Here is a 26,169-nt window from a genome sequence, read left to right as displayed (position 1 = left end):
CATTTTTACTACTTCTCTCTTTCCTTATTTTTTCCTCCCTAACAACACAACTACCTCATGTCTGTTGGAGAAAAAAAAAAAAAAAAAAGAAGCAGATCTACTCATTTGTTATAGTCCATTATAGGTTTTAACTTATTCTTATACTGCCTTTTTCTAAAGAATATGTTTGCACTGGTTGTTGACTCTTCTTTAACACAGTGCTGCAGATCTGATGTCTCTCTTGCTCTGTTTCTTTGACACCTTCCCTACAGCCAGAGAGTTAGGTTGTGTCTCTCTGTAGGACTGTTTTGCAGCAGCTGCCAAAGGAGACTGCTTTAGCTGGCAGGATGTCGATCCATCTTTCCTCAACAAGCTTATACTAACAAAGAGAAAGAAGAACCAGCAATTGCAAAAGTAACTTGTGATATTGGGGCCATGTATTTCTTTTCTCTTTTTTTGGGTGCCCATGTGGAGACATCTCAGATGGTTTTGATTTACAGAGAGCAGCTCAGCCTTCTGTAAGCAGTGGATTTGCTGAAAGCTTTGGATGAGCAAGTGAAGTTTTCCAGTCACTTCTGATAGACCTGGCTGAAGTGCTTTTGGGTGGATTTTTTTCTGAAGAGCAGAGCACCACCAGAGCTTTAAAATGAAAATTCAATCTTTGGTCTCATACTAGTCAGTCTGGCTTGAAAATCATCCAGTGACTTTTCCTGCTGATGCTGTTTGCTTACTGCTGACATGTCTCTCAGCCTGGCCCTGCTAGGGGTAGACTTTTCTCTACTCTTTTTTAACCTTTGTCATGCTCCAGGCTTGCAGGGTTTGACTGCAAATGCTACAGATTGGACCAGCTGCTCAGAGGTAACAAGGATCAGTAATTCTGTTCATGGGTGCTTGGTAAATGTTCTGCCTTCTTGGAGGATTCAGACATCTGACCATTTGTTTAAAAAGCAAAGAAAAAGATGCCCACCTTCCTCCTTTCTTACTAAAATTCTCCCCAGGGTATATGGGGAAACTGTGTGCCAACTTGAGATTCTGTAAAAGACCTTAGATTTTGTTTTTCATGGTGACTGCTGGGTGGAGGTACCACTGCTTGCAGCATGGAGAACTTTACTTCAGCAGCACCCTGCAACCCTTTTAGCTCCTAGCTCTTCAGCAGAGGAGAACCTCCAAGCCTCCATGTACCCTTATGGGAAGGATATTGGAGCTTTCACCTCTCCCCAAGTGGCAGGATCTCCTCCCAGTATGTCACACTGTTCTGGTAACTGGCTGTATTTCCAGTCATTGTGCTTGTTCTGTTTCTCCAGTTGTTGCTTGGTGTCTTGAGGAGTCTCAGAAATGCTGTTCCGTGCTCTGAATAGCCATGACTCTGGAATGCTGTGGGACAGGGACTGGAAATCAGTGCCAGTGAGCAGGCGAAGGCAGGAGTTGGTGTGTGTATGCTACTGCAGCAAGGAGCTAGAAAGGCAAGGAAACATAACTGGGCAGAGGAAGTGTGTAAATAACCTCCAGAACCCACTGCCACAAGACTTTGAAACTCATGGCATTAGCAGGGTTACAGGTAAGGCAGTGAAGTGTTATTGCAGGCAATAAGGGCAATTCCCAGTTCTCTGGGAGCGGATGCAGTCACAGAGGTACAAACCCTCCAGCTGGGAAAAGTCAGGCACTCACTGTGGAGGGTCAGGGGACATTGTGCAGGTCCCAGTTAGTTCCATGAAGAGTCCTTGCTCTTCCTCAGTGACAGAACAGGTGCTGCACAAGCCACATTGCCACTGCTGGTGTGCAGAAAAGGAGGGTGGCACTTCTTGAGAAAGCTCATTCCAAGGGAACCCCTGGTCACTTCTTTCACCTCCCAAACCAAGTCACCCACCCTCAAGTGTGCTGAAGGACTGCTCCTGCTGAGCCTCCTGGCTGTCAGAGGGCTGCGCCAGGAGGAGTTTGGCCAGCAGTGGGTATGACCAGGGCACCAGAGTTCTTCCAGCTCCGTATCTGGACAGTGTATCTGGGGCAGGTCATGAACCTTTCCATCCAGGGGGATGGAAGGGGACGGAGGCTTAGTCCAGTGGCTGATGTAGGAGGGTGGCACAATTTTGGGGGCACTTTGTACATGCACTCCCTGCTTCGCCTGTACAGACTTCAGCAATCCTACAACCCTGAGCTGAGCAACCTAAAAGCTGTCCCTGCCTGTCACTGAAGCCAGCACAAGCAGCACAGTGGGGCACCATTCCCCTGGATCACTTCAGGCCAACCACCAAACCACCACAGTAGTTACAGGCTCAGAGAGCTTTGGGGAGATGCAGCAGAGCACAAACAATTTTGTTTACACATCCCCAAAACACTTTTGTCACCTTATGCTGAGGCTTGTTCTGATCTTGTTACACTTCACCAAACTGTACCAGGGTGTGAAGCTGGCAGTGTTTGAATGTCCAGGAACTGTCGTGGCCATGGGCTGGTAGGCCAGACCTGAGATGCAGAAATCCTGGCAGTTCCCTTGGAGCCAAGAGGTCACCACTGAGCAGCAGCACCAAAGCTGTCCCTGGACGAACGTGTCACAGAGAGTGCTGGGTGTCCTTGTCCAACTCAGCTGCACCCCAGGTCCCCCTTGCCCTGAACGTGCAGGGACCTTTCAGTCTCAGCTGGAAGTGAATCAAAGAAGACAAACAATACACATTTGATGTGTAAAGCTGAAACAACCAGTGCATATATTTTTTTATCATGAAATAAGTAGCTTTCTTGCAGATTTCTCACAGGCACACAAACTGTTGATATCTTTAATTACCCATCATGCTTAATATTTGTTCCTGCACAACAGGTTCCTTTCTGCCTTTTCTTCCTTTCAGTAACACTAAAGATTATTGCTGTTCAACTTTTTTGCTGGTGTATATTGCTTTACATTGTTAAAATGTCAGGTTTGTCTCACTGGCATAATTTTCTAGTATTAATGTTACTGTTTGGCTACACAACTGTATATTCCCCATGCTGCTGTGAGAGTCACAATTCTTATCCTTTTATTTCTTTTCATTTCTTATTATATGAAACATGCAACTCAGATAAAAACCTCTATCAGCCTTTTGTTGATTTGATTTCTTACTTAACAGGCAGCAAAGTTCTGGTTTAAGTAGTTCAAATGAGATAACTTCTAATTTAGAGTTTGAGAATTTTTTTTACATTACTAGCTAACAATCAGCCCATTAAATACGCTGTGTAAGAAAACAACCATTTTACTAGAAGACTGTATATGGGTTTGATCTCATTAGTAATAGGTGTTTTGAAGGAATCATTGTGTCTTTTCTAATCAGTACTTTTGTTAGAAAAGTAGTGTTTAGCCAGCAGAAATCTACCATCTACTTCTGTTACTGCATTCCCTTGCTTGTATTTTCAAGTTAAATTTCATTTCTGCACAGTGCATAAAAATGTGTAACCAGAACTTGATCTTGTTTGAAGGTTGTGTCTGTGTTTGGTTCCATGCTGTACTTTATTATAACTTTCTTTCTTCAGAGACTGTTGTTATTCCACAAATACTCTTTAGTGTTAAAGTGTAAGAAGACATTGTCCTTATATTCCTTAACTAATGGGTTATTAATAAAATGTTTTAAAAAAAGAGTGGAATTTGTCTCACAATTCAGTCTGTTCCAGCTGTGCCAGGCTGTACCTTGCCAGCAGAAGCAGTGGTGGGAGCAGAATGCAGGATTCATGCTCACACCAGTTCAGTACCAGAGCTCATCACTGTGAAGTTGAGATTGTGAGGTGATAGTGGGTACCTGGTTCCTTAGGGATTCTTCTGGAATTTCAGACATGAGCAGAGTTTGTATTCATTAGGCGTTTCTGGATGCTTGCTCCTTTCTCAGTTTTGAACTGATTCCCATAAAAAAAAAATTTTGTCTAGTTTCATGCTTCATCTTGCTGGGGAATTTTTTAATGGGAAAAATAAGCGGAGGCATCTTAGCAGATGAGTGGTGAGACTTCTCTTGGATGGCAGACTGGGCTGAGCACTTGGTGGCTTGTGTCCAGCGAGATTGACGAGAGGATACCTGCCGGTGCCCAAGGTCACACCATTAACTTCCTGTGCATCTCCCTTCTTTCCTGGGATGCATTCCCTACTTCAGTACATATCTTCCATTATTACTTTATGCTGCCACAACTACAGAGCCATAAAATCTCATTTTATCTGTATTACAGAGGTAATAAATCTGCACTTAGCACAGTGTCCTCTGATAGTGGTTGAAGGGAACTCTGTCAGACTGTGTAGCTCTGATGAGTCTTTCTCCTAATGCTAGGTAACCCCACAAACAAGCAAGGAAGGACCTTGGAGGGGGTGATGGGTGACTGCAAATCACTCTTCCAGCTCCTAGTTTACAGCATAGGATGCTGGTTGGAGGCTGCTGAGAGGAGACATGGTGGGATGGAATGGATGGCAGAGATAGATGGACATGGCTGTTACAGGAGAGAAGTGAAGAGCAAAGTGTCTGGTTGTGTTTCTTTCTCTTCCCAACCTTTATCACCCCGATATACTGTGCAAGGATGCAGCTGGAAATACCACTACAGTGGGCTTGGGTTTCTCATGGTCTCAGGTAATTCAGTGAGTTACAATTGCCTGGTGCAGCATGTGGCCCAGCTCAGCCCTCTGGAACACAGCACAGCACAAGACAATGGGCTGTGTGATGCAGAGAGGTGGCCAGGGTTGTGTCACAGAACCTCAACAGACACAGAGAAAAGAGTTTCTGCTGGGGCAACAGCTTCCAGAAGCAGGTCCCAGGGTTGTCCCACCACTGCTGGCATGGCTTTGGGCTCAGTGCCTCAAAGTGGGTGCCACGATTTTGGCTCCTGCTCCCTGTTGCTCACTGTCCGTGAAACAGATGCTAAAACCCTGCATGTACGTATGTAAGGGAAAAGCTCCCAGGCTGTTAGCAGGCAGGCTAACCACAATTACGTATAGAATAATAAATTGAGTGAATTCAGACAAGTTAATCTCCCCCTTCATCCGCTGAAACTACTAATGGTGTCTTGGGGACCTCCGTTTGCAGTTAATTGGTGTAAATCAGGAGCACGATTGGAGCTGATGGAAATTTGCTGTGCAAGGAGTGAGGGGTGAGTGATGCCCTCTGAGGGCAGCTCTCCTGGAGGATAACCTTGCGGAGAGGGAGGGCAGATGGACAGACAGATCCTGTGCCCCTCAGCAGCAAGGGGGATGGAGAAATGGACCCATCGACTGCTCTTTGGGAAAGGGTTTGGAGCCTCAGTTTGGGCTGGATACCATCCCTCCTGTAACCCTGCTGCTTTCCAAAGGCTCCAATTTCTGCTCGCAGTGTGATAAGCAAATTCCTGCCTCCAGTACAAAGCAATTTTTCTAAGCCCTCATGCTTACAGAGCATAGAAAAACGTGAGTGCTCTGAATTCCTGCTCTTAGGTGGCTCCAAAAGCCCCAAACCTGCCTTTTCCCTAAAAGATCTCATGGCTTTTCACACAAGTCCTGTTGTTTGGCAGCAGTGGATCATTTCTGAATGTGCCACAAGTGCTTCTTCACCAGTGTCATTTACAAGATGTGGGGATGAACTTGGTAACAGCCTAAACATGTACCTACCTCCCCCAGCCCCTGGGTCCTGCCAGGGCACTCGGCAGCAAAAGTGCACAAAATCTGTGGTTCACAGGGAAAAGAGCCCTGTAAAGCACATAGTGCTTAATTTCTCTTGGAATTATTAGTTCCCACAAGCCATCCTCAGTGTTAGTGGCCACAAGTCCACGATGGCTTCAAGCGTTACAGAAACGCTGATGGGGCCCCATGGCAGGAGCCAGGGAGTCGGAGCAAGAGCACGGCTGCTGCCAAAAGGTCAGGGACAGCGCAGAAATTCAGATGTTACCAAGAGGCTGGCGGAGCCAGAGCAAATTCTTCCCCAGCTGAAAGCAACTTCGTACAGCTCAGCCCTCCACTAAATGAAGGAAGCTTTAATGTGGAGCAGATGTAGTGACGTCTTCTTTCCCCATTAGCTGACTCCAACACACTCAGGGTGCACCATCCAAGGGAGCCTCGCATTGCTCCTCTTCACAAGGGGTTCTTCACCAGATTTCTGGGAATGGTTACAGGGTTTAGTAACCTGGTCCACAAAATCTGGTTTTAGTCTGAGGAAAGAAATTAGTTAGGATCGACTTTTATTTCTGAGGAAAGAAATTAGTTAGGATCGACTTTTATTTCATTTTAGTTCTTTTTTTGCCAAGCAAACACCACAAAACACGGAGCTGTCCTTGCAGAGATGGCTTTTGCTGCTGACAATGATGATACAAGTTATGTTTGTGGAGAACATGGGCCAAGGCACAGGGTAGGATCAGTTGGAAGGCACAAAATATTGTGTGGGTGCTGGGGCTGAGAGCCAGGTAAGGACACGTTATCCTCATTTCATGCCAGGAGGGCAGACAAATTATCCTGCTGTGGCAGGATTTAGGAGCAGACTCATCCCTTACTGGGTCCTTCCTCATGGGGACTCTTCCAGAGTGAGCAAGCTGGTCCAACACCTGCATTACTGACTCGGGTAAGTCACTTTAGGATAGCATTAAAATAAGGAGCACAGAGGAGGGATAAGCCCAGCTCAGAAGAGCTCCTGCGAGGTTGCCCCAGTGAGGGGAGACAGGTGAGGGAAAGCCCCCGATGTTCCCAGTAATCCCTGGAGCTCTCTGAAGAGAACTCGGGAAGTGAAACCCGTGAGGGGAGATCAGTGAGAGGAGACCCTTGAGGGGACTCTGGTGAGGGAGACACACAAGGGGGAGACCTATGACGGGAGACTCCTGAACCGGCTCCGGTGAGGGGGTAGCCCCGTGAGGTGGCACTGGTGAGAGGAGCCCTTTGAAGGAAGCCCCGTGAAGTGGCACCAGTGTGGGGAGACCCATGAGGGGGGTCTGAATAGAGGGCTCCTGTGAGGGGAGAAACGTGAAGGGGCTCTGGTGAGCGAGACACAAGGGGGAGATCTGTGAAGCTGGACCCGTGAGTGGGTTTTGAGAGGTGCTCTGTGACGGGAGCTCTGTGACGGGAGCCCCGTGAGGGGGTTCCGGTGAAGGCAGACCCCTGAGGATCCCTGCACACTCCCCGCGGGTCCCGGGCGCGGAGTGCCCCCTCACGGGGCCGCCCCTCAGCCCGGCCGGCGCTGCCGGCGCCCCGGCGAATGCGCAAGATGGCGCAAGGCGCTGCCCGCCCCCCGCCCGCCGGCGGCCCCGCTCCCTCAGCGCCGCCCCCCGCCCGCCCGGCGCGGCGGCGTGTTCGCGCCGAGGGCAGCACCGCTGAGAGCCGCTTTCCCCCTTTTTTTTCCCTTTCCTTCCCCCCCCCCCCTCCCCCCTGCCCCGCAGCTGGGGGTGGTTCTCGCCTGGCCGCCCTCCCTTGTCCCCTCCCTCCCTCCCTGCCGGCGGGCTGCTCCGTCCCGGTGGGGCGCAGGGAGGCGAGCGTGCCTGCCCGGGATGCCATGGCTCCGCCGGGCTCCGCGCTGCCCGCCTGTCTGCTGGGGTTGCTGCTCCTTGTCTGCCGCGGAGGTAAGAGCCGGGCTGGCCTGGGGCAGCGGGCGGAGGGGCGGACATGGACCTGCCGCCGCCGCGCCCGGCACCGGCGCCGCTCCCCGCCGCCCTCGCCCCGCGGCCTCTCCGTCCGTCCGTCCGTCCGTCTGTCTGTCTGTCCTTCCAGCACTTCGCGTCCCCTCATCACCCCCGAAGTGGCCGCGGCATTGCTTGTCCCCAGTCCCCTTGTTCCTCCCCATCCCCGCCGCCGGTCCCGGTTCGCCTCGCTCGTCCGCGTTCACTCGCAGCCCCGCTCTCAGCCCTTCCCCGTGGCTCCGGGCCGCCGCGGGCGCTGAACGGGGCCGAACAGCTCCGCATGTGTCCGCCGGTGCGGCGTGGGGGTCCCTGCGGATCAGCAACCCTCGGCGGGAACAGGGCGCGTACCCCCGGGAGGGCGAGCGGGAGACGTGCTTGGGGCTGCGGAGTCCCGCACCAGCCCATCCAGCGCCTTCACCCTCAGAGATCCCGAAGTGTTCCCCGGGAGCTGTGCTTCCAGTTGGAAACCTCTTGTGCGGGGGGCTCTAGGGAAGGACGGTGGTGTTTGTGGAGCTCGAGCCCGCACCGCTAGCTCTGGGGAGGGATGTGATGGCTGCCGGGGCAGTGGCGTGGCTGGGCATCCAGCCGTGCCCGGATCCTAAGAGCTGGCATCGTCACCGCCGTGGGAGCGGGAGGCAGCGCCCGACGGACGCGTCGCGTTCATCAGCAAAGGCGATAGCGACAGAGAAGAGATGTTGGGAGACAAGTTGCAGGGATGAGGGCGAGCAACTTCAGACCTGCAAGTATATTGTGCTCTCCTGTAATGCCAACTCTGTCCACATTGGTAACGCAGTCCACCGAACCAGGGCCGAACTACAGAACATCAAAGGGAGCTTTCCCTGGACCTACTGTGCACGTGTCCTGCTGATAAATGGCAGGGTTTTTCTTCTGCTGGTGATGCTACTTAAGCATAGGTCTAATCTGAGAAAGATGCTGTTCTGCAGCAAAATATTCGTGTGCATTCTGTTCTTGTGTCTCTTAATAGCCTTACAGATAAGGAAAAGTAGGAGCTGAGCAACCTGGGCTAGTGGAAGGTGTCCCTGCCTATGTCGGGGGGGGGGGGTTGGAACGAGATGGTCTTTAAAGTCCCTTCCAACCCAAACAATTCTGTGATTTATTTTATGAATTGCTAAAAAAAAAAAAAACAACCTGTAAGCAGCCCAGCATGGTCAGAGGGAGAAAAGTGTGTGTTAGATTTATCAAAGATTAGCTGCTAGGGTGTTTAGGAAGCAAGGCTGTGGGTTAGTAGTATCATAAATCTCGCCACGTGGTCCGTAGCAGACGCGCGAGGAGGAGAAGCCAGTGTAACTCACGGAAAATAGAAGTGACCTGTAAAGTGGATGTAATGAAGCAGGTCTTGTTACTATGTTGAGATTCCTGCGTAGTACAATGAGCATGGTTTAAAAAGTACCTTTTTTTTTTTTTTTTTTTTTTTTTTCCTGGAGGGAGGGAGGCAAGGAAACGAAGTGAATACTTGAAAGCAGTACTTTAGCAAGTTGAATTTGTGTCTAGGTTTTCTCCTGCTGCTGTCCAAATTGCCCTGTGTGTTTGTTTGTGCTGCGCCTTAGCGGGTCAGCGGCTCCTGACTTTGAGGTGTGTTTTGCTGGCCCCGCTGAGGAGTGTTTGGCTACATTGTCAAAGTTTTTTGGTTCCGAGGGTTTTTTCCCCCCTTCAGTGGATTTATGCGCTCTCGACGTGGTTAACAGCGAGGTAACGTGTTTGTGCTCTCTGCTGTGTTTAATAAACCCTCCCGCGTCGGTGTCAATCAGCGCCGGAGCAGCCTCGCCGCGGGGACGGATGCTGTGTCGGAGCAGTGCCGTGCTGTGCGGGACACGATGCTCCACTCCCAGCCCTGTGGTTTTCAAACTCCCCAAAATGCTGGTCTGGCGACTGTGAACCAGGCACTGGGAGCTGCTGGTCAGCATGCTGGAGTGGGCTCAGCAGCGAGACAGTATTTTCTTTCTTTTTTTTTTTTTTTTTTAAATTTCCTGGATCTCTTTGTTCTGTGTGGTGGACAGCTTTTGTCTGTTATTGCTGAGCCCGGCATTCAAAGGCAGGCATAGGATACGAGAGGCTCCCTGGCTCTGCTCAGTAACAGCCTTGGAATTAAACATCGTCATTTATATTTAAGTAGGCTTAACTTCTAAATTATTGAAGCTATAAGCTTTCACTAATTTCTACTCTGTATGGCTTTGTTGTCTTTTTTTTCAGACGCAAGAAAAGGATTGCTTTCTCCTAAATTGCTGTAATACCCTGTCTTTTTTCTTAATATACATAGAGAGTATCAGGTATCATTTCCCCGAGTAACACTCAGAGACTGTGTATGAAATTCAAGCCCACGTTTGGGCTTCGTCTCTCTCAGGGGTTCAACAGGAGAATCTCAGGACGTGATTTTCCCGCGTGGAGGCAGCAGGCAGCCCATGAAATGGGGCAGGCATCTCACAGCCATATCTGTGTGCACCACGTTTGGGACCTGTGCTCGGGGCGATGCTGGTGTAGGGTTGTGAGTGCAGCCGCCCATACCCATGGTACTCAGGTGCCTGCTGGGGCCATCATGGTGCCAAAAGTAAACTTTGGAAGCGTATAAAGTAAGCTGAGAGGGGGGGCAACAGGACAGGTTGCTCTCCTTCTGATCTGCCCCACCACTCCCTGGAAAGGGAGTCAGAAATACTAAGCTAGTGTAATTGTGCCTCTTCTTGTTACCTGCCAGGCTCTGGATCTTGCACAGACCTAGTTCCCATGTTCACTTAGGAGCTGGCAGAGGGTTCCAGGGGAGAGGATCTGGGCAGAGGGACTCCAGCCTGGTTCCCCACTCCCCTCCATCCTTTTCAATCCCAGTTTTGGCACATGTGCTGTCAGCCTGGCATGGGCTAGCGTGGAGCATCTCAGCAGCAGCACTGCCCGTCAGAGGGCTGCAAAACTACTCTCATTTTATGTGTGCAAATGAGAAAGTCTCTCTCCCTCTTTTCTGGGTGCCTGAACTTTTTTATTTCTGATTTCCTTGTTTCTCAAAGGTCCTGTGTCACAGCATGTGAAGTGCCAAGCAGTGACCCAATACAGTGCCAGTCCCTTGCTTCACCGACCCTTAGACTCTGCTCGAAACCCATGGAATGAGCAGACCATGTGCTTCATTTTGCAGCCTGCAGCAGATCTGGGACAGATCAGATGCTTTTTTCTCTGTCCCTTTCTCTGTCCCTTTTCCCCCCAATATTTCTTGCTTTGCACTTCTGGGCTTCTGGCTCTGGATATTTTCCTTCTATTTAAATAACTAAACAATGCAAGAATCTCCCTCTGCAGATTAAGAATTCCCATTTAAATCAATCAAGTAACATTAGTCAGAAACAGAAATAGTCCATTCAAAATTACTTAGAAATCACAAACTTATTTGAACTTTAGTGGAGCTTTTAGTTTTACAGAGTTTAGAAACTAATAAATTATGTAGCAGGGCTCATGAAAATCTACCCAAGTCTGCTTATCCAAAAGAATATCCAACATTTTGGTTTTGCAAGAAAATAAAAATAATTGTTTACACATGTTCAGGAGTCATTGGCAAGCATATAAAACTGATGGTTAAGGAGGCGAACATGTCAATAATTGCATTTTAAGAGACGAGAGAGGCAAATAGACGAGTGTATGAGGAAAGCACAGAGCACACTGATCTGGCCTTGCTATTATATCAGATGTCACTGTTGCATCACACCCTCCACTCGAGAGCAGCCCAGTCACTTAATAACCCAGACCCGCTCTGCGTTGGTAATTTAAAACCAGTTTCAGAGTAGAGTCAAGGATTTGCTGCCTGGTTTTTTTGTTGTTCTTGCACATGAAATTGTGTTGATGAAGCTGATGGCAAGTCAGGGGATGCAGGTCGTGGTGAATGGTTCTGCTGAGCTGTGAAGATGCTTTTGCAAAAGGGTCGTTGCTGCTGAAACCTGAGAGTACATGAAAGGGGAGAGAAGAGCTCGTGTTTCAAGACACTGGTTTTGGAGCAAGCAGGTTCCTTGAGAAGAACAAGGAGATGCCATCCTCCATCCTGAATTTCAGGGTGGGAGGTGATAAGGCGGAGGGGATGGTGGGGAGCAGAGAGTGCTGAGTTTGCTTTGAATCCCCTGGATACAATTAAGAGTTTCAAAGTTTTTCATGTGCACACTAACTTCTCCTCCTGCAGAAAGACCTTTCCTTCCCTTTCCTTGGATGCCATCCCTGCCTGCCAGAATTCAAGATGAAATTCAAGGGCTTGGTGGCAGAGCTGTGCTGGCTGGTGGGGTTTGGCACTGTGATGCCAAGGCACTCTTTTGGCAGCCTTGTGCCATCATCCCAGCCGCCATCTCTGATCCACGGGCACTATCACTTACCACTTGGGCAGTCCATTTCCTGCTGGGTCTGTGCAAGGGCCCGGCTGTGGGTACAGCTACCTCCCTGATGCTTTCCTGCAGGGTCAGGGAATGAAACTGGCTGTTCCCCTGTTCTACGTTAGAGCAGCCTTAGGAGCTGAAGCCTGGAGGGACCCTGGCTCTGGCACAGCATTTCCCATCTTGGCTGTGCCTTCGCTCTCTGCTTGTGTGCGATTGTTTCCTGCTCTGTGTTTGTGTCACTGATGCCCTCTGAGGTGAGGCTGTGATCTGGTCAGGGCTGTGAAACGTGGGGAGTGCAAATAACAGCACATCCTATGCTCGGCTTGCTGCCATGCTCTTGGGATGCCTCACTGTGGATGGAGCTACTGTGGGTAATTAGCTCAGGAAAGGTCTTTGCCCTTTCCAGCTATACCAACAGGTTTTATCCTGCTTTCTTTAGAGATGGGGGAACCCACAAGGACTTGGAGCTTGTCCTAGAAAGGCTCTTTGTGCTGTGAATGCTTCCAGTTTCCACAGTGTTCAACAAGTGACCTCCTGGGATTTGCTCAGTCTGGTTTCAAACATTTGAAAATTATTTGGGGCAACTTCTTTGGCTCTTCAGCTCTTTGCCTTCCTCAGCTATAATCTGTGTCCTCAGTGAGGGCACAGTGAGGCTGTTTTTGGGCTCTCTGTCAGGTGGCTGAGAGGTTGTGTTATCCCTGTCAGAGACCTCCTGCAGTCGTTTAACTAGTGGATGTGGTTTATGCTCTCTGATGGAAAAATCGCTTTATATAACCTCCCGTCCAAAAGGAAAGGGAATAAAAAAATCTGAGCTAGTAAACTTTACTGCCTGCAAGATGTGGGGCCTGTTACAGCCTATTCTCCTCTTCTTTAAATGTAAATTTTCTGGATGCCCTAAAGAGCCAATTTGCACTTTACTGCAGTGCAGTGCTTTCTCCTTAGGGTCTGGGTCAGCCTCAAGGAGATTTAAGAGGACACCAGCTGGATTTTTAGGCTGCCAATTTCATCAGCCTGAAGCTTGTTATAATCTGTTGGAGAATATCTTTCAGGTCCATATATCTCTTTTTTCCATATCCTCCCATTTGCAGAAGGATTTGAATGAAAAACAACCCACCATTGGAAAAACAGGAGCTGTTTTTCATGTGCATGGCCCAACCTGCATCCAGGTTTTTGGTCCTGATACTCACCTGGATCCCACTATAAAGTCTTCTGGTCCTGCACATCTTCTTTTGGCTTTACTGGAGCAAGACTGGAGTGGTTATCCTTGGTGGTGGTTGTGCTGCTCATTTATGCTGTGTTATGCTGGGAATAAACACAGTAAATCAGAAGAGGGCAAATTTGTGCTGATGTGAGGCAATTTGCAGGTGGATGTCGTGCTGTTGGTGTGATGAGAAAGGAGCTGGTGCTACCTTGGTCTCCCCAGCAGTGCTCCCGATGATGCTGCACCAGGAAGAACAGGGTGGATCCAACTGCTCCCACAATATCTCGCCTTGCCACAGGCTCAGAGTGGGCTGTTGGCAGCTTATTTCATCCCTCTGTGATTAATGTTCCCTGTCTAGAACAGGAGTAATAATACGGGCTTCATCTGTCAGGAGCGCGTGCTCCCAGGGCAGGGATGGCCCTGCTGGCTGCGGGTCTGGATGGGGTCCAGGAGGATGAGCCAGGATGTGACTGAGGTCCTTGGCGATGGATGTCACCGCTAATTAGAGCGGTGAGATTAGTCACTGAAGCACAGGAGGGAAACGCAAAATCATGTTTCCCAAATGGAAAAGGACAATACAGGGGTATAAGCAAGTTCTTTTGATGACCTGAATGTGAATCACAGTGTCAAGTAAAAAATAATTAAACTTATTTTTTTTTAAATGTACTTCAAAGTGTCTTTTAAGCTTCCCATTAATTCGAAGTTCTTTCTCTCAGCGCTAAATAAATCTCTTGGTTCAAAAGCACAAGTGCTAATTGGTTTCTCTGAGTATGCCTGTCTGCTTGATCAATAGGGGAAGTAGTTTTTGTTAAATATTTGCACATATAGTCACATATTGTATTGCTCAGGGAGATGGTAAATGTTTCTCAAAAGGAGACTTGTAGAATGAGGATTCCACTAATTTTCTTGTGGCCTTTATATCAGAGCTAATCACACTTCCTCCTTCCATCCCTTTGCAGAAAGCAAAGCAGTTTTCCCTTGTGCGCTGCCAGCGTCAAGACAAGCAGGCTGTTCAGCTGCCTGCCTGACACCCCGGCTCCAAATGCAAACTCGAGCTGCCACAAGCAGAGTTGTACAGTTCCTGCCTCGAGCAGGGAGTGGCTGTGAGCCACACTGCCTCACAGTCCATTTTGGGAGGTACCTGGGATATTGTGTGGGATTAGCAGGGTTTGGATACACAACCAGCTGCTGGAGAGGGATGGGGCTTTCAGACTCCCTGAGTGAATGTGCACAGCCTCAGCAATTTCCTTGCTATTTCACAATTAATTGCACTTTTACTATTTTCATGGGCCTTTGGAGTGTTTTACTTCGAACTTTTCAGCATCATTTCCATGCCTCACTGCTAAATGCAATCAGTTCTTTATGCTGATGGAATTGGGCCCCTCTCCCCCACTATTGCCTCTTTATTCTGTCTGTGCTCTCCCTCTGGCTCAGCTGAGCTGACCTCTAGAGCAAGCACCAGGAACCTTCTTGTCCCACCATAGAGATTCCTCTGGGAGTGTCTGTCCCTTTGTCTCTCATCCTGAGCATCCTGGGAAAAGAGGGCTCTGTGTTCAGAGTCTGCCTTTGAGACAGGTGAAAGACAGAGCTTGGCTTCTCCCAAATCTGCAGGTGGCGTGAACTGGCTTTTCCACATATGTCTGGTTTGTTGGCCCTGAAACTCCAGGAAAGTGGCAGTGGGCTTTCTTCAAGGACTGATACGCATCCCATGAGAAAAACCTGAGTTGAGTTGGAATTTGGGTACTTTTGGACACTGTAAGGTGTCTACAGGTTGCAAATCAGTTGCACAGTGTCACACCTCAAGGCACAGCCCTCCTATTGAGTCCAGCCCAAGGAAACCCCAGGACCAGTGTCCATCCCCACTCCAGCAAGTGTCTGAGGACACCAGTCCTAATTACAAGTGTCATCACTCCTGCAGTTCAAGCAGCCTGGAGTGAGGATGTAGACCGAATGTTTATGGAGGCAAACATGATTATCTCCAATCACAGGCCTTAATGATGGTTGTTATAATGACAGCAATTGTGGGAAGGGCATGTAATTATGTTGATTCTTCCTTTTATTGTACATATAATAATAAGCTGTTTTATCTAAGAGTACAGGGGTGCTGGGGGAAGATGGGGCATTTATTTAATTAAGATTTTTTTCTGATTGCGTGTTAGGCTAAATCCTGAAATCTTCAATCTTTCTGGAGTCAAAGTCCCTCTTGGTTCAGTGTCAGGATGCAAGGGTCCTTATCCTACCTAACTCACCAGAGCACCTACACAGGGAATGGGGCCCCAGCATGGTGTTGAGACTCTGACCACTTTGCAGAAAAATGCAGAGCATTCATCTAATTCCTTAATTTTCACCAAAAAGAAGTAATTGATGGGTTTGTGCTGGCTGCAGTCTGACTTGCTGAGAGGACCCCAGGGCTATCTCATAAAAAAGAAGTCACAGTGAGCGATAGATCACTGAGATGGCTGGAGCTAGCCTGACATTTTAAGACTTAATGGGTTAATAAAGTGTGTATTTTAGGTGTCTGTCACTGAGTGGGGTTTGTCCATTCCCTGCACACACTCATACCTTGTTGGCAGTACCTTTGGCCTGGCCCTGCAGTACCACTGCTGTCTTTGTCTGCTCCATCCATCTGCCTCGGCTCAGGTTGCACTCAATGTTTATCCCCTGTAATCCAATTTAAGTTGCCGTAGAAAGCAGTCGGAATTTACAGAAAGAAAAAAATCTCACTGGCTTTGCAGAGCAGAAAATACACTTTTTTTCCTTCTCTTTCTTTAGTGTAACTGCCTCTTCTCATTTCTGTTATTCTTACCATGCATTAACAGTCTGCCCTCCACCCTGGTTTTGAGCCTAGCGTGGGGGGATTCTGTCCTTGGTGGGGTCTGTATGAGTGACAGGCATTACAAAGCCTGTGCTGTGGCTGGTGTTTGCCAAGAGATATTGCTTGTATACATCCCAATTCTGTGAGCATCTGTGGAGTTGGTCCCACTAAGCCTGTGAAAGAGGGAAGAAGCTGTATCACAGGTTGGGAAGACACCCATTGAAGGGCCAAATGCATAAGTGAACTGTTAGAAAGGCTTTCTCCATATTTGGATGAAACTGTAGTTTTCTTACTCTGTTGGAATTTCTTCACCATTGCTCTTCTTTCAAAAAAACGCAGTTCACCTCCATCCCTGCATTTACAGCCTTCAAATATCTGTATAACTCCTGTCTCTTGGTTGCTTTTTGTCTTTCATGTCTGCAGGTATTTTGGCCAATCTTTAAGCAATAGTTCTATTTCTGTCATCTTCTGTAGTGTCTGTTCATGACTATAGGGCAAATTATACCCTCAAAAGGTATGCTGTGACCAAGTGAAGCATAACATGCCAAAGACAGAGCGTTTAAATGTTCTGTTGGCAAAAGAAGTAATTAGGACGTATCTGTGTGATGGGAAGTGAGGGTTTGCCTATTGTTGGTACAAAGTCTGCAATAACTTATCTCCTGTGGACATTGTTTAGTGTAATTGCTTTGCAAGAAACCTTTTGTGTGGCTGAGCTGGAACATTGTGCGTTTGTATTTTGGTGCTTAACTTGCTCTTCATTAAGGGCTGAATAGCAGCATGCTTTGCCTGTTACAGCATGAGAGAGACCAAAGTGACAGAAGGGCACGGTGTTGTGTGCTAGAGGCAAACAGCCTCCTGCTCTGCCAAGCGGGAGAAGTGTCGGGAAGATGCCGGTAGCAATATGGTCTGAATCGGGAGCTGCTGATCCCCCCTTCACCCCCACCGGCTGTGCTGCAAACAGGTCTGGGGCATGGCGCAGCCCCTCTGCCATGCTTCTCCCTCGTTATGGGGGGAGAGGAATGGCTTTCTGGCACTGGTGTGCACTTCTGCTCCTGCGCTGGGAATGGCTGACACCCTGTGCTTGTGCAGGTTTTAGTTGTCTAATGCTGCACACCTGCAATGGGAGCTGAAGAGGCAATCGTCAGAGGAGTATGGAGTGGAGCTAGGGTTTTGCAAACTGCTGGAGGGGTGTGCCTGCCTGTCACCTTCACTGGAGCCTCCAAAGGCAGCCTTGAAGGACTTTGCCTGTGGTTTTGCTTTAAGAAATTGCACCCTGAGGTTCTGAGAGCAAAGCCTTGGGAGGCAAAGCGTGCCCATGGGTTTTGTGTTTCTCTGAAACACTTGCACCTTGTAGCCCATCCAAAATGTTTCCATCATCCCCTGTTTGCTGCCAGAGCAGTTGACTCTTGCTGCCGCTCATGGACACACTGGTGACTCTGTCCTTCTCTCTTCATTTTAGATTTTGGCCGTTCCTCCGAGCTGGCGTTCGTTGTGGAGCCTAGTGATGACATAGCTGTGCAGGAGCAACCCTTGATCCTCTACTGCCAGGTGGAGGGCATCCAGCCCATCACCATCACGTGGCGAAAGAATGGTGTGATGATCCTGGACAGTGAGAATGCCTTTATGTTGGCCAATGGGTCTCTCTACGTCTCCCGCTTCCAGAGGGTCCGGGGAGATGGGTCCTCAGATGAAGGCGAGTACGACTGCATGGCACAGAACCACTACGGGCTGGTGGTGAGCCGGAAGGCAAAGATTCAGGCAGCAAGTAAGTACGGGCACTGTGCCACCCCCACCTCACAGGGCAATCCCACAAGGGGCACTGGCTTTGTTGGGAAGTGGGAGGGTGGCATGGTGGGTGCTGGGTTTTCATGGAGGGGGGTTTAAAAAGAAGGAAGAGAAAAAAATCCTGGAGCTGGTGTCAAAATCTGGCTGGCATCTAATCTGTGTAGCTGTCCAAGTGTGAAAGAAGAGCTCATCAGCTTTCTTGGGTAGAAAACTAAAACCCACCTTCTAACAGTAAATTCTCTGTGTTGGAGGTGTAAGTTACAATCAAATCATGTGGTGAAGTAGTCTGTGGTTTTTGTGTCTCCTGCGGTGAATTTGGAAGCCCCTTTGCTGTGCAGCACAGCTGGGCTCTGCTTGGCAGGCAGAGCTTCCCAAACCGTAGGCAAAGACCTCCTGAAGGTCATGGTATCTTTCATTTGTTATTTAATGCTGGCAGTGTAGAGGCAGCAAAATCTTATTTACTACCTGGCGTGGCAGTGCCTTTGGGGGCAAGGCTAACAACACCAGACAGATTGTCTGATGGGGGAGGCTGGAGGAGGAGGAGAGAGATGAAAATGTCAGTGAGGGTATGAAATTTAAAGGTGGGGGAGGAAGAATTCCAGGGCAGGCTGTGACTCCAGCCCTGCACACTACCTGGCTTTAGCCTCTTGCATTGCCCTGGCCAGAATGGTTGGGCTTGTTGGGTCTCCTGGTTCTCCACTGTCAGCTCTGGTTGCTGGTTGGTGTTTGTCCCAGGACTGATGGCAGAGCTGGGCGTCATGGTGGTTTCTGTCCCTGTTGTGTTGGTGGCCTGCTTTGCCCACAGACTGTCTGGGGGCTCTGGGAGTGCAGCCACTGATCATTTTGGCATTCAACCAGAATTGCTGCTGGGTGTAATTTCTATGTGATTGTGAGAATGGGTCTATGGTACGGCCGCGAGACCTGGTGGAGCACTGGTTTGTTAAGTTTTGCTGAAGGGTTCTCCAGCTTGTTTGGGAGATGGCTACTGCTCTTCTTTCTGTGCAAGTCACTTACTAATGCTTCTGTTGCATTTGCAAATATCACTGTGATTTTCTGGTGCAAAGCAGGAAAAGTGAAGGCAAAGTCTGTGGCTGAGGTCCTGTCTGCATTCCCCAAACTGGGGGGCCTTTTGGAGCACTGCTGCCCGCTCCCTGCAGTGCCAGGGCCGGCTGGCAGCCCACCAAGGGAACACTCCAGCCCTTGTGTATAACAATTCCTGAGTGCATGAAGTGGCCATCTGCAAACCTAGCTTTTCAGGAGTGTAAGAAGTGACATTGTCCAGGAGCCAAGGGCTTTGGGGCCGTGCCAGATTAGCAGCTGGATCTCAAAGTTGTCAGTCTTGTGGTGCTAAACCTTGGAGCACTTTTGGTGAATGGCTCTGGCATTTATGAGCTGGAAGCTGACTGATGCACAAGCACAATGCCAAACTTCTTGGACCTGTAAACTGGAGGCATGAGAGCCAGAGGAATTACCTTTGAGATTGTGGGTTGTAAACACTGTTATCATGGCTCCTGCATCAATATGTATGTGATGTGCTGTGTGTCCCTGAATAGCGTTTCCTTTTGTAGCCATAGTTTCACATGAATCAAAGTGAAAAAGAGATTGTGTTGAAAATGCTCTGGGCTCTATTCTGGCTTCAGGCTTCATTTGTTGCCAGCCCTGAAAAGAGGTCTGGGTGAAGCCAGCACAAACAGGGGGCCCCCCAGCCTTGATGCTACAGGTGCCCGCAGATAATGGGAATAAAACAGGATGTTGTGGGCAAATGTAACGTGCTGCTCAGGGCAAGCTCCCCCACTGTGCCTGAGCCACAGGAACACACTCTTGCACTTAGGACTCTGCTTAATCGTAGATGAAATCTCCTGAGAATGAATCACAGTTGTGCCCTGAGCCGCAAAGTCTCAGAGTGGTTACACACAAGAGATAGTGATTTTCCTTGCTCCAAGTCCCAATCAGCAAGTCAAAGGAGAAGGGTAATTGTCCCCATTTTAGGGACCTTTGCATCGAAGGAATGGGTGCTAGCTGCTTGGAAGGGAAAAAAACCCAAGCGCTAAGCAGACCTTTGCGGAGCAGAGTAAATACTGCCGATGGGTAAAACCTCATCCCAGTGCTGAGCTCCTCTTCCCTCTGAGCCTGACATCTGAACACAAAAGCAAAGGAGAAATAAAATCCTTTCACAAACAAAAATCTTGAAAGTTGATCAAGGCTGTGCTACTGAGGAATAAAAGAGATCTGACAGAGCGGAGCCCCTCGAGAGCTCTGTTGCACTTTTCGCTGTCTTCAAAGGCAGGCTGTTAGTCTCATATCACCGTTACAGACCCTGGCTTTGTATTATTGCTTGGAATATAATCTTCTTGGCTCGGAGGAATGTACATATTTGCATTCAGGAAATGTGGGCTGGATATCATATTTTTATGTTTCAAATTTACTTCAACACTTGGCATTGAGTAAAATTTAACTGGAAGAATATGCTGCTCTCAGCCGCTGCGCGTGCGGCCCTGATGGGCTCAAGGTGCCGGCAGTTTCCTCAGGGAGCGGGTGCATCTTAAACCCTTCATCCTAAAAATTAACTCATTAAATTGATTTAATTAAATTCTGAGGTATTTCTGTATGTTGCCATTATTAATTGAAGATACTCAGCGGAAGGAAGTGGACCTTGGCTGGTTTGTGGATTGGCTGGTCAGGTGCTAAATACATTGGTAATATTTTCGTAGTGTAACTTTCTTTTGAACAAGCACAAGTGTGCAAGAAGCCTCCGCGTGACTGAGCTGGGTGGGGAGGCCCTCAGCATTTCTACCCTCTGCCTAACACCCTGGTTGGAATTCTTTCAGTTGCTGTTTCTGTGTCTGTTCAAACCCTGGTGTGTTGGTTTAAAAGGTTGTGGAATGCAACATGTTTTTATAATCTGACCAGGTTATTGAATGCAGATCTTTTCTGTCTCTCAATGACAGTTTCGTAATTTTGCATGACTCCAAGCCGTCTTAATTAAAATCAGCTTCATAGTCAGAGTGTTCTCTGGAGGCACTGCTTGGCTGTGTTTTCACAAGTCTCTGAGGAGCTGGATTTCCCCTGTGCCTGCCAGAAGCTGAACATGCTTTAGCTCTCTGTGGATGAAGATACCCTCTGAGCAATTGTAACATCCAGAGTCAGCTCCTCTGGAAGGTGGGCTAACCCAGAACACAGCCACCTTTCTTCTCGTCACCACCCTTTGCTTAATGTGGCCTCACTTGATCCGATCATGTCATCTCATGGCATTTCCAGCCCTTTTTGCTGATGCTGTAATTTGGTGGACCTGGCTCCACATCATCATAAATCACAGCCCAGCCAGTGGAGTAAGACCCATTGATTATATCACTCAATAACAAGCAGTTACCACTAATTGGAAATGCCATCAAACTGGGTATCGGATCAGGCTCTGCACGTATCCAGCCTGAGAGCAGCAATTTTCCCTGTTTGATCTGATGCTTTTTTTTTTCAAAAAAGGAAAAAAAGAAAGAGGAGAATTAAGTCAATGGTGCAATTTAGAGCCAAAGAGATTTCTTGAAGTTTGGTGAATTGGACCTGCCCAGTATTTGAAGTACTGCAGGACCTGATAATAACTCTGGACAGATCTGAGCTTGTAAAGACATTTTCTTCACTGTGTCTTGCTGCAGGGTGACTGGTTTGTAGTCAAGCATAGCAGCACACATCCCTCTGCCATTCCCAGCTCCCTGATCCCCTTTCCTTTTGCATCCTGCCCCAAATTCTGCTCCTTCATCCCACTGTGTGTGGCTGTCCGTGGCACTTACCCTGCCAGCAGGAGGGCAGGATTGATAGCTTGGGCAAGGCAGATGTTGTGACTCCCCTCTGCATTGATCCCTGCAGACAGCAGCAGCAGCTCCTTTTGCGCAGCCTGGAGACAAGCATGCTGTCCCCACAAACACACTGGCCACTGTGACCTCGAGGCCAAAGGTCTTCAGGTCATTGGCAAAATATAGAAGTGGGGAGGGCTGGTGCATATGCAAACTTGCAGGTTGGTTTCCCTGCCAAGCTGTGTGGCTAGGGGAGGACGTTGGGAATCATAGGGATTTTAAAGCAGCAAAGATCTTCCCATCGTTTCAGCTCCTATGCACAGAATATATTCAGGGTTTAACCTGCAGCCCCCTTTCCAGGCTCTGGGGTGGTGGGAAGAGCTGCTGAGCCCAAATAATGGCAGCATTTATAAGAGTGTAGAGACAAGAAGGAAGTCTAAAAGGATTAGGGAGAGACAAAGGGGGCTGATTATTTTATGGGTCACAATACAAGGCATTAGAGTGAGATCACAAAGGGATGTAATTACAAAAGAAGGCCATACTGGGGGGGATCAAACCAGGATTAGAGTGGGAAATGTTTTTACACAGTTTTGTTCCACTCATTATGAAGTTAGCATTTTAAATTAAGGTTTAAATAAGGTGACACCAAAGTTGTCACCAAGGTATTTCCTGGGCAATGCCACTGTTTGGATGCAGATTGCGAGTCTCAGCTCAAAACATCAAGGCAGACCTTAAACATGTGGGTTTGCTGTTGGTTTCTCTTGTGCCTGTACAGTATCTGTGTTGTCAGCAGAGCCCTGCCTACGGTTTGTGCTTAGGACAAGTTAATCTGTTTTTGCAATTGGAAGTGGGATACTTTTGCGACTCCTTGTTTTACTGGTGCAAAATGTGCTGGAGGTAAAGGTATGCCCTGGTGTCAGTTACAGTTCTAGAGACATCTTCCTTTTACTCACAGAAACTTTTTTGCTAATGGTCATTTGCATTTTCATGCAGTTTAACTCTTGGTGTTATATGCCAAGTTTCCTCCATCCATAAACGAGATATTTTCCCCCCTGTTGTGGCTCTGCTCACATTTAATGCCCTTTCTTCTCTAATGTCGAGCAGAAGGACTCAGCCCTGATGCCAGTGATATTTCTATATTGTCTGTGCTTTGAATGCTTATGGCAAGCCCAGAGCAAATTCTGAGCTTGCAGCAGTGGGTCTCAGAGGGGAAAAATACCCATGAGGAATTACTAAAGGAAAAAAAGGAAAGCAAAAGAAATTAAGTAAAGTAGAAACACTGTGAGAGGTTTCCAGGAGATGGATATGATGGGTGAGCAGGTTATTTTCCTCCATCAGCTCTTTTGGCTGCCCCTAGGACATGCTGGTTCACGTGACACTGCCTCTCACATCTGTACTGTTGCAGTAGTTGGCCTTGTGTGTGCTGCAAAACAAATGTACAAATATAGGCGTCACTAGGGGAAAATTGGAGAGATTTGACTGGGAATTTTAGTAGATTTGCAGGATTAAAAGAGTTTGTCACTTACCACCCACTGCATTTCAGTGTCTGCATGTAACAGCCAGGATTCATCCTGAGACTTGAGCATATTATAAGACCATATTTCTTTTGGCTGCTCATTTCTTAGCAGTGTGATAGTTATTTAAATATCATCTTGCACTTCTTTCCAAGGCTTCTAATGTGGATGTGCCAACCTTAGCTCCAGCAGCGTTATCTCTCATATAGGGGGTTCGCACTGCAGGCAGTAATGTCACTTAGTCATTTGTAGAAAGCTCAAGGGAAATATATCAGAAGAATTTCATTAATGGCAGCACTGTTGAGTTATTTGTCTCAATTAACTCTTGGAGCACAGCTGAGGAAGTTCTGACATCTCTGTGGCCTGCACCTGCAGCATGAGGCAATTCTCTGCCTGCTTTTTTAACATGGTGTGAAGCTCTGTGATACCTGCATGGGCAGTTCTGTGGGGACAGCACAGTGCCCAGCCCTGTGTGCTTGTACCCTGCTTGTCCCTCTGCCTGCTGCTCTGCTCCAACCTCTCCTCGAAGTATTGGGCCACTCTCCTGTATCATTTTAATCAGGAGGACAGGTCTCTGCTTGTATGGCTTTCACTCTCATTTTGCCCTACAAGGGTCCCAGCTGGCCATGGTGTGGCCAGTGGCATCCATGCACCTGCTGTGCCTCAGTTTCCCTTCTCTGAACCCAGGATGTGTTTACGGTCAGTGCCATGATTTGCATGCTCCTGTGAACACCTGGGGGGCCAAGCTGCTGGTTTGTGTTTATCAGGGACGCAGGTTAGCTGGCCATGGTGTTTCATCTGCACTATTGCTTCTGTCTGAGGGGTGCACAGCGCTGGGGCCAGGCTGGGGCCCAGGTGAGAGAGGAGCTGCTTTTTTGCCACCTTTCATTGGCAAGACTGTGAGTAGGAATCAATTTTGGGTGGCATTTGACCACGTTGCTTTGAACGTTTGGGGCCTTTGGGTGCAGTAGTGATGATATGAGCAAGGTCAGACCTCACAAATCCCTTCTTATGCGTGAGTCTCTGCACAGGTGCCAAAGCTGCTTTCCCTGAGCTGGTGGGATGGGACCTAGGAGAGACATCAGCCAGAGCTTCCTGACATCAAGGGATGCTGGATCTGAGCTCCATGCACCTCTTCTTCCACTCTGGTTTTGGCTCTATCCACCATTGCAGCCCTGTTGCTGGGGAGGGAGTCTGCTCCCACTCCTCCTAGGCACAGCATATGGTTTTCAGAAAGGTTCTTGCTTTAAACCCAATTTTACAGTTGGGTTGACTGAGGCAAAAGGAGGTCAAACGATTTGCCTGAGGTCACCCAATAAGTGGCTCAGATTAAATCTCAACCCATGACGCTGCCCGTTCCCAGCGCTGGCTGTGCTGGCCGGACCAGATGGCCTCCTGAATGCAGCGTCAAGATCCTCAGCTTTTTCCCCACCTCATTGTTCTCCATTGTGGGCTTCTGAATGCAGGACCTTGAAAGTGAGAGTCATTTGGATTTGCCAGAGTCCAAGTTGTTCTGTTTAATGGCATGGATTTGCAGGAGAGGGTTTAAACACACTGTTTGCTACTGAGGTTGGAATTTTGCAGAGATTTACCTCTTTGCTTTGGTTTTCTGATGATAAAACTCTCTCTGCCCGACCAGCTAAAATTGGTCCCTTACCTGTTCAGCTGCCCTGCTGCTGGTTCACTGACTGCAGGGCTGTCTTTTCTTTGTACCTGTGCAGGTTTGTCCATAGGTCTCTTGGGTCCTGATCCTTGGGATAATTCCGCAGCACCACACCTCTCTGGTCTGTTTGTGCAGTTTGTGTCTTCCCCCTTAGCTTGGTTCTGGGATCACACAAGGGGTCAGTGCAAGGTGCTGCTGGATGGACAGTGTCATGTGTTTACGTCTGGGAATCTGCAGACTCTCGTGTTAGCTCTGGAAATGCAGATGCTGACATCTCCCTCCTGATCTGATGTGCCTCCCATACATCACCCCTGACAGAGCAGGGGCCACAGAGGAGCTTAAAGCAGAGCTTTAAAGAGCTTTTTAAAGATGAGCTCCATTCCTGCTCTCTCTCTGCTAAGCAGCAGCTTGGAAAAGTGCACCTCTGTAGCCTCTATTGGAAAGCAGGTGTGCAAATCCTTGGGATTGGGACACACAGAGCAGAGCCCATCTGCCCATGAAGCAGCAGTGCTTGGGTGTCTGGGGCAGACTGCAGTTCTTGGGGCAGGGGGGGTTCTCCTGCACCCACGCATCCCTCTGTGTCCCGCCTTCCAAGGGAGGGCCCGCACTTCTGCACCACTCACATGGCTCAGTAAGTTGGCACCTCTTGAGCATGCCTTGACTAATGGTGGGTTTTTGTCAGTCCTAAGAGGCCCCATTATGTCCCTTTGATGATGCATTTTGCACTTACCACTGTCACTGAGCTCAATGACTAATTTTCACAGGTCAAGGGAGAGGGACAATGGATCAGGCCACATTTGGAAGAAACAAATGAAATTTTGCTGCAACTGAGAGCACTAATTAAGAGTGAGATCAATTTGGGTGTACAAAAGAGATAGTTTTAGGCTGCTGGTGTGTAAATGAGTGGCAGTGTTGCGGTAGCAAAAAAGGTTCAGTGTATGCATACTTCAGCTGCAGCATTGTACTCCGCTGCATTTGATCAGTTCTTCTGTGCTTATTCATCAAGGAAAAACTGAGTGTTTTCCTGCCTGCTGTGCCCAGGAAGGGCAGGGACAGCCAACCTGCCAGATCAAGTCGTAGCTGATCCCTGTGAGATGTTTTTGGCCAGAAGGAGCTCGTGTTTCTTCAATTGCTTTGCTCATCTTGGACCATGGCATTGCAGGTTGCCTGATGGCTTTTGAGTGTAGTGCATGGCATTCCTTGCCCAGCTCTGTGAGCAGGATGATGCCCATTTTCATCCCAAGCCATAGCTCACCCTACCAAGGATTGCACTGTTCACTGAGACTCAAAGAAACACTGATTTGGAGCTGTCAGGAAGGGAAGGGACACAGTGAACTTGGATCAAGGAGAATGTCATGGATACAGAAAGGAGAGCAAGGAAAACCAAGACTGCACAAGCTGGATTCATGGCTTCACTAAGCATTGCGAAAGTGTGATTCAAGTTTTCTTAAGTCTTCACATACAACAAAAAAGTCAGGGGTGATGTGTATTTGGGAAGAACTGGTT

The 26,169-nt window shown here is 48.5% G+C and overlaps 1 protein-coding gene across 1 annotated transcript in view; it reads left to right on the top strand.

Moving 5' to 3' along the window:
* Nucleotides 1-7,421: 7,421 nt before the first annotated feature.
* IGDCC3 (immunoglobulin superfamily DCC subclass member 3) overlaps nt 7,422-26,169 on the top strand; it is a gene marked incomplete at both ends in the record, with an annotated part of 97,112 nt that continues 78,364 nt past the window's right edge. The window contains 2 exons of the mRNA XM_082290384.1: nt 7,422-7,488; nt 17,373-17,678. Of these exons, the coding sequence (XP_082146510.1) occupies nt 7,422-7,488; nt 17,373-17,678 (373 nt within the window). The remainder of the gene's footprint in view (nt 7,489-17,372; nt 17,679-26,169) is intronic.

Source organism: Coloeus monedula, assembly GCF_965178545.1.
Source record: "Coloeus monedula genome assembly, chromosome: 14".
NCBI classification, from domain to species: domain Eukaryota; kingdom Metazoa; phylum Chordata; class Aves; order Passeriformes; family Corvidae; genus Coloeus; species Coloeus monedula.
The sequence above is the reverse complement of the archived record's forward strand: the minus strand, read 5'-3'. Positions and strand labels throughout refer to the sequence as shown.